General features: G+C 41.3%; 1 protein-coding gene across 1 annotated transcript in view; it reads right to left on the bottom strand.

Moving 5' to 3' along the window:
- il1rapl1a (interleukin 1 receptor accessory protein-like 1a) overlaps positions 1–12,794 on the bottom strand; it is a 90,276-nt gene that overhangs the window by 40,742 nt on the left and 36,740 nt on the right. The window contains exon 5 of the mRNA XM_032530302.1: positions 5,954–6,028. Within this exon, the coding sequence (XP_032386193.1) occupies positions 5,954–6,028 (75 nt within the window). The remainder of the gene's footprint in view (positions 1–5,953; positions 6,029–12,794) is intronic.

Genomic DNA, 12,794 nt, shown 5'->3' with positions numbered 1-12,794 from the left:
TACAGTATGTTAAGTTTCTCTTTTAGGTGATATCCCCTGACCTTGTAACGGCCACTTTGACCAAACAGAGGTGGCAGCGACCGGAGGAAGATACACCGGCAGTTTCCGAAAAGCAGAGTCCCTCTGAAAAGGAAGCGGTTCTCCTTATGTCTGCCTCTTCCTCCTGTCTGCCCTTGTTGTATTAAATATCGAGTGAGGCAGGGATGAGTAGGGTGTTCCTTTTCTTTGATTACCTGTCAGTGAGCCTGAGCATAAGAGTCAGACGAGGTAACCGCTACCATTTCCCAAATTATATCTCTTTAAAAACATCCTTGGGCTTAAAAGGTGGAGAAACTCTTACCGGTGACTGATTGAACACAACTGCTGGGGATGGCCTGGATAATGGTTGTGTTATAAATACGCATGCACGCACACGCACACGCACACGCACACCACACACACACACACACACACACACACACACACACACACACACACACAACACACATAAACAAACACATGATTGACTAAACTGAATATGCACTCTGACAGTAGGCATAAAGTTGAGTTCAGGCCAGAGTGAGACAGAGCAGATATGTTGCCCTTGTTGTGGGTGGACCTGACACACCAACCAGAAAAAAAAAGGTGCTGACAAAAAACCCAGTCATGCGTAACCTCACATCACCTCAAGTCTTCTCGGTAGCACTTACACACAGCAAAGACTACAGCAGACAATCTTGCCAACATGCATGTGCATTCTGCATGTGTGTGACAGGAAATAACAAGTCAGTAGTTTGTTTTCTACTTAAAAAAATATCACAGAAACACAAAACAATGTATCCACTTTCACGGCATTGAACCAAGTCTTGTAAGAGCCATTTGTTCTTATGTTATTGAATTTTACACAACATTATATTCTGAATAGTATACTTGCACTACAATTAGATTATTTTTATATTTGCTGTTATTCTGTCTTTAAGTGCTAGAATACAGGTACAGATATTATCAATATTTATGACAGATTATGATGGTGCCATGAGGCAGTTTTTAGTGCGCATAAGTAAAACATTTTAGGAACTACATAGTGCTAGATATAGACAAGTCTGCTGTAGACTAAACCTTCAAATAAAAACCTCATTATGTTTCCTTGCCTTCTGGACTTATGAGTGCATTGGTTTAGTACACAGGAAAGTTGGATTTTATTAAGTAAAAGACAAGTCAAATCTTTGCACTGCTGTTGTGTGCTGCCAGTGGAAGAAATAAAGGCAACAAAACTAAGGAGAAACCACACAATTAAAGGAAATCACTGATTCACTGGGCTGAGCAGCCAGTCAGACAGCTCTCTCTCAGCGACTGCCTCTGCCACCGATTCAACATGCTGAATTGGCTTAACGGCTGCTGATAAGGTCTATAAAAACCAACAGTGCTGGACACGCCGCTAAAAGTGCAGCTGCTCAAAGAAAGCGGCTCACATCCGACGTCAGCCTGGTGCCTCACAAGAAAAATAACCAGGAGCCTGGTATTATTCAAGAATGGGTTCACACCTCCTCTTGCATTCCGGCCTCACTGGCTGTGGTGAGTAATGTCAAGGTGGCAATAAACAATCCGCTGTATGTGATGCACAGCTGTGTGTTTTGTCTATCTTTATTGTCTGCTATAAGGTACTGTTTCTGTCTCTGCCTTTGTGTATTTTCTCATTCCCCCTGCCTTGCTCCGTCTCCCGTCCTGTTAGGCATGTGTAGAGGCGCTGTTAGTTCATTTATCATACAGCAGGCTCCAGCTCTCAGGCCAAGACTCAATGATTAATGACGACCGTTCACACACTTAAACATTTAGCTTTGTTTCGCTGACACACTAGTTACCATACCGGCCAACAAGACTTACTTAACGCAGGGTCACTGTGTGGCTCAAACCAAATTGAATGACGACATTTCTTTTATCTCTGTATCTGCAGTGTGACCTTTAAGAGCTGGATTTCTTTTTCGGTGTTAGAATGTAAATATGTAATTTATCACAAGAAATTAACATATTATCCACACAGACATATACATTTGGTAAAGTGCCTTGTAGCCTCTTTGTCCTGCCCTTAAAGATATACAGTAAATACATGTACTTGGTTAATTGAAAATCTTTCGCTTATAGATTTCATCTCATTAAATGAGCGATGTTTTAAACCCTTACGGGTGCAGCTGGAACAATATTCTTGGTTTTCATGGATTCTCTGTAAGATTACCATCCTTTCCATAACCAATCTCAACAACGATATTATCGTCAACATCTCGCATTCTTATACAAAGTCAAACACCGACACGCACATTCATGCATGTCTGAGCTGAAAAAAGAAACATGACAGGAACTGTAAGAGATATGGCATTAGTGACAAAATAAAAAAGTGTGAGCGAATGTGTGTATGTGTGCATGAGTGTAACATAGAGACAGAGAGAGAGCAAGAGAGAGACAAAGAGTAATTTAATGAAGTGACTCTGTGTTGACCTTTAGCAACTCTCCGGAGCAATGTCAGTTTCAATTTCCCCCTTTTCCAGGCCCCCCACCCCACGGGCTCCAGTGTAACCACACCGCGTGTACTGTCTATACAGTATTTACGCCCCTGTGCTTTGTAACATACAGTAGTCATAGCAACTTATCACAAAAATAGGAAAAAGAAAACCTTTTCATGTAAATGAAAAGCAGCAGCATTTCAACTGCTTCTAAGTGTCTCTAGCCAGACCAGAAATAGGCATAATAATAGTCATTCCCTTTAAAATAGGTGGTGCTGGAAGCTTCGTGACATACTGGTTGAAAAGTTAACATGTTATGTTTGTTGCTAGCCAATTTTATTAAAAGAGACGGTCAGTATTTGTACTATGAATATCATGGCAGCATTTTTTTGGAGCAGTTTTTACTCTGGTATATTAAAGTAGTAGATATGAGAGTCATCTCCTTCCTGCCACCAATACTGTGCTATTGGGTCCTGCTCTCTGAAATTATTTATTCTAATTCCTTTCCACTAGAGTGCACCCATCTTCTGGCTTTGGGGGACAGTAAAATCCTCTATCAGTTACAATTATCCTACAGCTACCGAGAACTGTGCCACAAGCGTGTGTGACCTACCCACCCCAAGTGGTGCAAGGGCATGTGCAAGTACCTGTGTGTGTGTACATGACGAAGAGGGAGAGCTATCGAGACAAAAAGATTTTCAAAGTGGACTGCTACGTCAGCATTGAGTTGTATGTCTCACCTCTTCCTCTTGGACGATGAATTCATGACACATCATCCTAAGGGAATACTGTAAACATTATGTCAGTGAGTCTGTGAGTAAGCCTGTGTGTTTTAAAGTTGGAGCTTTGTGTAATATGTCACATATTGTAAGTGTGTGTGTGTTTCTGTGTGTTTGTATTCTCCCTCTGACAAAGCCCAACACACACAAAGAGACACCAATTCAAACCCCCTAGTATGAATCACCCTCCTATTTTGTGGACTGCACCAACTCACCACTGGGGGACAGCACTAAATCTGGCAATAGAAAAACTGGTTGGCTACTAAAAAATTCAAACCATCCTACACAACCTTGATTTTGTCTCCTTTGAAAACTACAAATGTCAAATTGTCTGAACGTAACATTTGTGATGGAAAACAAGCCTGTTTTCAGTATTCGCACAGTCACACATCCCTGAGGACTCCTGAGGCCCTGAAGCCTTGTAGATCTGTGATGATAGCAGCACACACACACACACACACACACACACACACACACACACACACACACCACACACACACACACACACACACACCAAGCTATTTGGTGGGAGTTTGTGTGGTCCTCCTGAGTGATAGAATATGTGGCTGTGGAATTTTGGCCCTTCAGCTGAAAGAGACACAGTGGGCAGAGATATTGAAATATCTCAACACCACCAAAGTCAAACCAGATTGTGAATTGAATTCTTTCATGTAACAAATCTTTAAATAATCAAGAAACTGTGTCAAGCGGATTCCTGTCAACACATCATCCAGCATGGCTCAGACACCACAATATGCAAGGAGACCTTTGCAGAGCAGGGGAAGGGACACTCTGACAAGACCCCACTCATGCCTCTGTCTCCATTTTCCCATCATCCTTTTCCCTCAACACACCCAGTCCTCATGCTTTTAAAACCCCACTTGTTTCTCGCATTCCTTTTGTGTTCTCCTTTCTGCATCATCCACTTTGACTTTCAACTACATCCCTGCTGTGAGTTTATGTAACATATGTGTTTTATTTATGTATGTGTTTGTGTATGTTGTTGTGTAAAGCTGGCTGAGATGGCTGCTGTGTGAGACCTGCACTGGTTGCAGCAGCAGAGGAGATAAAGTGGGGCTGTGTTTCCCGGCAGTGTTGCAGATTTATCTCTGTGCTTACGGCTCTGATTTTACTGCCCATCCACAAGCATCCACTGGATCCCATCTCTCTCTCTCTCTCTCTCTCTCTCTCTCTCTCTCTCTCTCTCTCTCTCTGTATATCTCCCACTTGCCATAAGGGACCAGCCCCTCTCTGTGCACGCTCCGGCTACCATAAATCTGCCACGTTGCTCCATAAAGCTGCTTAGGGCATGACTCAACAAATATTAAGGAAGAGGAGAATAAATAAATAAAGCAGAATAGAAACTCTGGTCTGGAGGGAGAGACAACTTTTCTGCACACAAAATGGAGCCCGGCTGTAAAATATTTACCTTGGTGTCTCTGTGCTTTAGACACTCTTCTGGGAGCGTGGAAGCTCGCTGCAAAACATCACACATGCGTTTTCTTTCTCTCCTCCTCTGCCTTGCTTGTTATCTGTTCTGAAGGGCTATGGTAGTGTCATGCCCTCTTGTACCATACCATTAGAGGGAACTGTACTGGTTTTACACATGAAGGCCAGTTTAAACAAAGAGACACTACTTGGTTGCATTATGGGAAATGTAAGACCAAGAGTGTTGACTGGAGCAAAAAGTCAGGATATCTCAACTTCTGCTGCACCAATTTAGACCAATTTCTTTTTTAAACTGTATTACTGTAACTGCACTAAACCTTTAATACACAAAAAACGTACGCACAAAGCATACATAAGAAAGAACTGACAGAGATGCTTTAAAAACTTGCAAGAATAATTCAAAGGATGATAACAAGCTTTCCTCCAAATCCTAGTGATATCAAGACAAACAACACAAATAGCTGAAGGGTGCATTGTGCAACCTGTTCATGCATGGGTGTGAGTGTGCTGACATGTGAGGCCGTGCTTGTCAGTTTATCAACAGAAGCAATTTTTCACTTCTGATCAGCCAAGCATGGAAGCATTTTAAGTCATCTACCTGGATTCCAACAGCATCAGATAGAAGACAAAAGGTAACCTCTCAGTGAATCATTAGACCTTCTTTTATCTCTGTCTCCACCCTCCTCTCTTTCTGTCACACGCTCATCCAATCCTTCTTTGGTTTTCCAGACTTTGCAGTCTTGTCCGATCGGCTTCACCATAACAGACACACAGAGCCATTCATAGAGCGGCAGGCACCATGTGGACAGCGGACTGTGCCCAGAAATCAAGCAATATGCTGTCACAGAAAACAAACAAACACAACCACACGCATATATTTACTCATGCACGCATGCACACATGGTAAGCCCATCCTGACCCCACGTCAAAGAAGACAAACAACGGCGACTGAAAGCAGCCGCCTTTCCATGTGGTAAGCCAGCGTATGGAACCGTGGCACCATATGGGCTTTTCATTGTTGACAAAACAGCCGTAGGGACATTGGCACCCACATTTGCATATGGAAAACAAGTTTACAATAGTTTTTTCTTTTGCTGTTTCACAAGCAAATAAAAGTGCCATCATCAATCTGTGTTCGGCGCCTGGAGGCTCGTTGAAGAGGCTTTGTAAAGTCATCCATTTTCTGTCATTTGGAAATAACACAGATAGTACTGACTGCAGCTGGAGGAAATCCCATGATGCTCTTACCTAGCTGCAGCTCCATGTTGCTAATCTTGTTTTCCGAGGGAAACAGGATCTTTGGCGGCTTGTCGGTCAAAGGAGCTGAAAAGGAGGGAAAGACAATCTCAATATAGCATGACACAAGATAAACAAACAATATAGGCAAACTAATTGAGCATTTTTAAATTGGTTCCCATATTTTTCTTTGCATCCCCCTCTGCCTTAGATATTTGTTAGCATTTAAACACAGAGCTCATTTCTTTATAACTCCTCTGCAAAATAAATAAATGCTCATCCCCTGTCTGTCTGTTCTCATTCTTGTCTCTCCATCCCAACTGCCTCCAAGTGTCTTTGCAGACAAATTGCTCTCTAGTGTCTATACACCTTGGGTTCCATTTAGCTGACCTCCTTCTAATCATAAATTAATCACTGCTTTGCCAAGAACATGCCACCATTTAATCTGCATGAGTGTTAGGTATTTGAAGAGCCATCATGAAGTGTGTGTATGTCTGTGTGAGAGGGAGCAGCTGATGCTCTAATGATGCTAATCATCCATACGGTGGATGTCAGACCTGCTGCTGAAGTCCTTCCTCTAGGGGAATGCCAGAACATGCAGTAGCTTTGTAGTTGTTAAAAGCATTTGTGTGTTCTGTGCTTTTAGGGGTTAAGGGGTAGGAGAACAGAAAGAGGGTCCTGTATGTACTGTCCATGACTAAACAGGAACACCATAGGAGACATGGAGGGGCTGAGTCACACATGTTAGATCTCCCACTCAGAAAGACATAAACATCATTAGTATTTGTATTTTTTAAAGGCTTTAATTTCCGGCAATGTCTTTTCTTACAACTACTTTAACACACATATTCAAAGTTTGATACTACTGGCCACTGAGCTGCTGCACTGGAGAAGATGGAAGTAGTAACTAATTGCTTATACGCAGTTCAACAGTGCTATGAGGTCCGCATGAACTATGTCACTATACAGAGTAGTATGAAGCATAGAGCATTACACTCAACACACAGGGTGAAAAGAGGAGCTGCAGCAATGTACAGCACCACAAAAACATGTTTTTTATTTTCTTTCAACCAAATTCAACCATGTAAACCTATGCTGATATAACCTCTAAATACAAATATGAACCTGAAAATGAGCATAATGTGAGCACTTTAAAGGTCCCATGGCATGAAAAGTTCACTTTATGAGCTGAAAGCTCAGATGGGCCAATCTAGAATTTTGCCCTCACCTCCCCTTTCTCTGCTACAAACATAGAAATGGCACATATTAAGGAAATTTCATTGTAGGACTGGCTCTAGTGGCTGTAATTCTGCACCAAGGCTAAATTTCGGGAAAAGAGACTTAAGATATGATGTTAGCAGAGTACTAAGGTCTATATAAAAGCATCCAAAGTGCACAATGTCATGGGACCTTTAAGTAAAGTGCACAATCGTGTAAAGTGCTCTGTTTAAGGGATCCCGAGGCGTTCCTTGGCCAAGTTGGAGATATAATCTCTCCACCTAGTCCTGGGTCTTCCCCAAGACCTCCTCCCGGCTGGACGTGCCGGAAACACCTCCTTAGGGAGGCGTCCTTTGAGGCATACTTACCAGATGCCCAAACCACCTCAACTGGCTCCTTTCGATTCAAAGGCTCTACTCTGACCTCCCCACGGATCTCTAAGGGAGACGCCAACCACCCTCCTAAGGAAAACCATTTTAGCTGCTTGTACATTGGATCTCGTTCTTTCGGTCAGGATAACATACTTAACAATACTTCAAGCTGTCAGAAGGAAGTGTTCATGTGAGGAGATGCAGACAAAAGTGTTTAGGTGTTGATCTTAGTTTTTTTTGCTTTAGATGTAGAACCTGTCAGTTTGTAAATACTGACGGAGAAGCACAGTGGCGTCTCTGAGAAGGGCGGTCATGGTCTTTTAGGCACAACTGTTTGCACTGTTAATAGGTAATCACACAGCACAAATTACACTGGATAGTGATACAATTTTAATTACATATCAAACTGCTATACATAATTACACAATGGGTGATCCTATAGCCAATTATGCACTGGGCAAACAAATGAGAACAAGCTGTGGATGAGAGATGAGAGGGGAAGCACATATTGGTAAGGAGAACACAGATAGGAAGCAGACATCAGTATAGAAGAAAGGTAGAGCTGGTGAAATGAAGAGTATAAAACCGGAACATTTAAAAAAACTAAAGTGAAGCAGTCAAGAAACATGCCCCCCTTCATTTTGTGCATGCTACACTTGCTTCTGAAAATCTCATTATCTTAATTACCACTAATTTATGGGAAATACATCAATTATCACGGTTCATGGGGGGGACACCATTTAAAACAGAGAGAATTGGGAGCACCTTCTGACAAAAGGAAAGAGTCTCCGATTGCACTTAGCAGGCAACGTCTGGAATTAAGCAACCGTAGACATAAACAGGTAATTAAACATGCAAATATATCTGGTGAGCTGTTAACTTAATAAAGGTTGTGACATCATCATGAGAACAGAAATGGATGTTTTATGTCTCTTTTGGTTAAAAGACCTTCTGTGATTATATGCTATATGTTCAAGGTTTTTATTTCCATCCATGTATAGCTGCTTCTTTATAAGACATGGTAAAGACATTTGTTTGAATTTTAATGAAAAAGAAATCTTGGCCCAGCCAAAATTATTTCTTTAGTGAAATTTGTGTTGTAACACTATTATGATGTAATCATGTGATGGTTGCAAATCTGGACTAACCCCATGTTGGGCACTAAACAGTATTCACCTATAACGTTCTTGGAATACCATTTTTTGCGAAACAGACAAAATGCTTTACAATTTATCTCTCATTCACACATTAACATATGCCCATGCAAGATGCTGTCCCAAACATCCTAAGCTTCAATCATTTGAAGTTCAACGTCAATGATTCACTTTAAAACATTGACATCTGAGTATCATCTGGGTAGAAGCTCTGTCTATCTCTGCAGCAAATCAGGCTGAATTAATTTCAGAAGGTGACACTTGTGACGATCCCTTTCACTCTGCCTGTCCCTCTGCTTCTTTATTCTGTAACTACTGGGAGTGCGGTCGTAGGTAGAGCTGGGGGGAATATCTGCTTTTCCATACCCATCTGGGCGTGGCTTCCAGAAAGCTGGGAGTTGCTCTCTCTCGCTTTTTCTCAGCTGGGCCTACTGCATCCACCTCAAGAATATTCCTTTATTTGGTTTGCACCATCCAACACTCATTACACCATACTTACACTCATCCACACACTTCAGACATGACTGATGTCTCTACTTATAGTTAGTTTAGTTAGTGCCTCCCTTTTTTTCCATCCTGGTGGTAACACACCAAGTATCTCTGTAAACTCTTACAGTTGGCCTGTATTCTTTTAACTTGGTATGTATGCTTTATACACATATAAAGTTAAGAGACTTGTACGATATGGAGTAGAAAATGACAAAGTCTCAGCTTATGTCTAATTGTGTGAAAGATGTAGCATGCAGTAGCTTATTTGCAAAGTAAATGCGAGCATGGCTGGGTTTGGGTTCTCAACGTTTCCAAAGCTTTAGATGTCACACTTCAATTGTGAGTAGGTTTTAAGGGCTATTGAGGAGAGACTAAATGTATGTGTGTGTATATAAATATATATATATATATATGTGTGTGTGCGTGTGTGCATGTGCAGGCCTACATGAGGATACATTAACACACAGTGGGACTGTGTGGATATAAGCTTTGTGATAAGTCATCCACAATCCCATTTCTGCATGGTAGCGGAAAAGCTCACTGGACTTTCCAGATGGATTATTCTGGGTGACTGACTGTAGGGAAACAGCAAATTAATGAATTAAGGATGGATCTGAGATACTTGGATCACTGGGCTTTTTCTGCTAGTCATCCAAATTGTGGGTGTGGGTGTGAGGGATTTGCAAAAGAGAAAAATGCTGATGGCAAATTGATGACAAACGTTAAAATAAGAAACAATTTAAATGTATAAATGACTGGCACATGCAGTGTATGGGTGAACAGGTACCTATACAGGCATACAAATGGACATGGACAAACAGACACGTACATCCACACACACATACACACACACACACACACACACACACACACACACACACACACACACACACACACACACACACACACACACCACACACGGCTGGGAACAGAGGCCTGCTTGTCCTTTAGTCTCAGGAAATTGGCTCCCAAAGGTTTTCAGTATTTTTACTAACAAAAGCAGTCAAGCTAGAGAAGAAAGGCAAAAATAAGAGCATGGAGACTTGAGCAAACACAAAGTCCTAGTGAGTCTCCCAAGACTTCTAAGCTTGGCTAGAGAAGTCTTGGTTCTCCTCTACGGATGGCAGACTCCTATATTGTACTGTGGGAGATCACCATATATTAACAGTGACCTTCCTCTGTACAGTTGTCACCTTTGAGCCAGTTTCATTACATTCCTGATGGTGCAATAACTATCCTGTATGATTCCCTTATAAAGTCACCCCAGAGTATACGAAATTCAATTCCAGGGCCGACCGTTTCCCACATGAAAGAAGCTGTTCAGAAAGCTGGATGGTGTCATCCAGAGGAAGCTAATAAAAGCAGTTATATTCATCCTAAACCACATCACGGTCCCCCACTGTCCACCACAGTTGTGCTCTCTAAAAGCCCTGCCTCTGGCAAAGCTGAAATAGTTCAACATCAAAAGCATCAATATGACTAGACAGGTTCCTGTGTCGTAGTCACCGGCACCGTCAAATGGCTATCATCACCAAGCGCCAAAAAAGGGACCAAGACTAAACAGCTCTCTAAAAGACGATCTGATGATGAAACACAGCAGTGATCAAGCTGTTCAAAGTGGGATTCCAGCTGAGAGGTCTCAATAATCCATATCTTTGTGAATTAAAAAGACAGAGGAAATTAAAAGTAAGGGCATTCGTGTCAGTTCCTTGTTCATCTACAGAGCATGTTAACTAATCAATGGGAACCACATTTAACAATAATTACCTAATATGTGCTGCATGGAGACCAATTAAAGATGTATTTGACTAAAAGAGGAGTAGACTGTAAGAGACAGTGAAAGTTAAAGGGAGAGAGTAATACAGTAATAGGGACAGAGACACAGAGTGAAGGGAACAGACTGAGAAAATGTGTTATTGATTGCTGGAAGTTTACCATGATTCTGCACTCTCAGCAGGTGTGTGCATGTGTGTGTAAGTGTGTGTGTGACATTGGATCTTTGCCCCTCATAAATGCCGTTGCTCCATCCAATAATCTCATAGTTGTCTCCTCCTACAGGAGAGCTGTCTGCAGGCTTTCAATTCTCACAAACCTTAACAGGACTTTTATCTATAACTCAACATCAATTAGCCAAAGAATTACGTGTATTATTCTCTACTTAAAAAGCAACTTCATTAAGCTTTGCGTAATTTAGTTTTTCAGACTCTCAACAAGGATTAAATTTTACGCAGGTTGATGGAATAACTTGTATTCACAGTAAGAGGTTCAATTAAGCAGACAGGGAATGTGAAGTGTGCTTGAAATGAAAAAGGAGCATTTTTATGGGTCTATTGTTTACAGTATAGTGAGCAGAAAGCAGGGATGCAGAGAAGAGAGACAGAGAGGTGTCCTCAAGATTTTATGGTCTCCCTTGTGTGTAATAGTGGAGCAGAAAAATGAGAACCCTGTGAAACACGTTCACAGATGCATGCAAATGTAATAATCCTATTATACCGAGATTTATACAAGTAAAATAGTGAGACTCTGATGACCAATACTTAGGGAAATTTTGCTTTATTTTTTAAATGACAAAAAGGACTTTGTCTCTAGATTTAATTAATTGAAATAAAAGTAATTACACTGCCTGCCACACAAAACCTGCCCAGTCATCTTTCCATGCAGTCTGTAGGGATCCATGAAGTGTATTATAACTGTCGACAACGTGTGCAAAGCAGTAACGCCTGCTATATCGGTTCATGTATCTGCAGCAGCGCAAAGTGTGAAAGGGCTGGCTAAAGGGGAATTTAGATCAAAAGGTGTGATGATTAATAAAAACACTCCCACCACATCACTGGTCACATCATTCTGAGCCAATCAAAGTGACGCATGAAATTGTACTGTTATCTGCATGGTGCAGAGCTGCACAACCTGAACACATAACACCTTAAGTCAGCATGCAGCCAGAGGCAGATGGTGTGGGGGTTTTCAACTGTTAATTAGTACAATGTTTATAGTAATGAATTAAAAAAAAGCATTGCTTAGTAAGGCTGTTTATATTATGGCATCAGTCTGATGCTTTTTCCGTCATAATTCTAATGTATTTGACATTGTAAATGGTTACATTATGTATTTAAACAGCATTTGCTTAACAACACAAATCGCTGATTATTCCTTTTTTTTATTAGAAAAAAGACTTGAGGAGCTCCTAAAATCTATTATCCCGGGCATAAAACAGCAGAATGCAGAGTTATTACAGACCTGTCTTATGTGTGTGTCATTTGCACGTGATTTAATGAAGATAAAACACAGTGGACGGCTAATGACACTGCACTCTGTGGAGGCGCTTCTCAAATTATTTTTGAATGTACTATACAGTCTTACAACACAGAAACTGTATATATGTGAACTCGGCAAGTGAGAATGTATTCGCTGCATGTTTGAAACCTCTGCAAGTGTGTGTTTGAGTGTGTGCACTCATGCATGTTCATGCTCTGGGAGAGTAGACAGGCTACTACAAACAGCCAAACAGAGAGAAAAAGAAACAAAGGAGGAAGGTGTAAGAGAGAAAGCACACACTGCATGTTTCTGAACTTCACAGGGTTATGTGTCTGTGAGGATCCATAAAGAATGTAGCATGTGAAG

The sequence above is a fragment of the Etheostoma spectabile genome, chromosome 11 (assembly GCF_008692095.1).
Source record: "Etheostoma spectabile isolate EspeVRDwgs_2016 chromosome 11, UIUC_Espe_1.0, whole genome shotgun sequence".
Lineage (NCBI taxonomy): Eukaryota > Metazoa > Chordata > Actinopteri > Perciformes > Percidae > Etheostoma > Etheostoma spectabile.
This window is presented reverse-complemented; position numbering and strand designations above follow the sequence as displayed.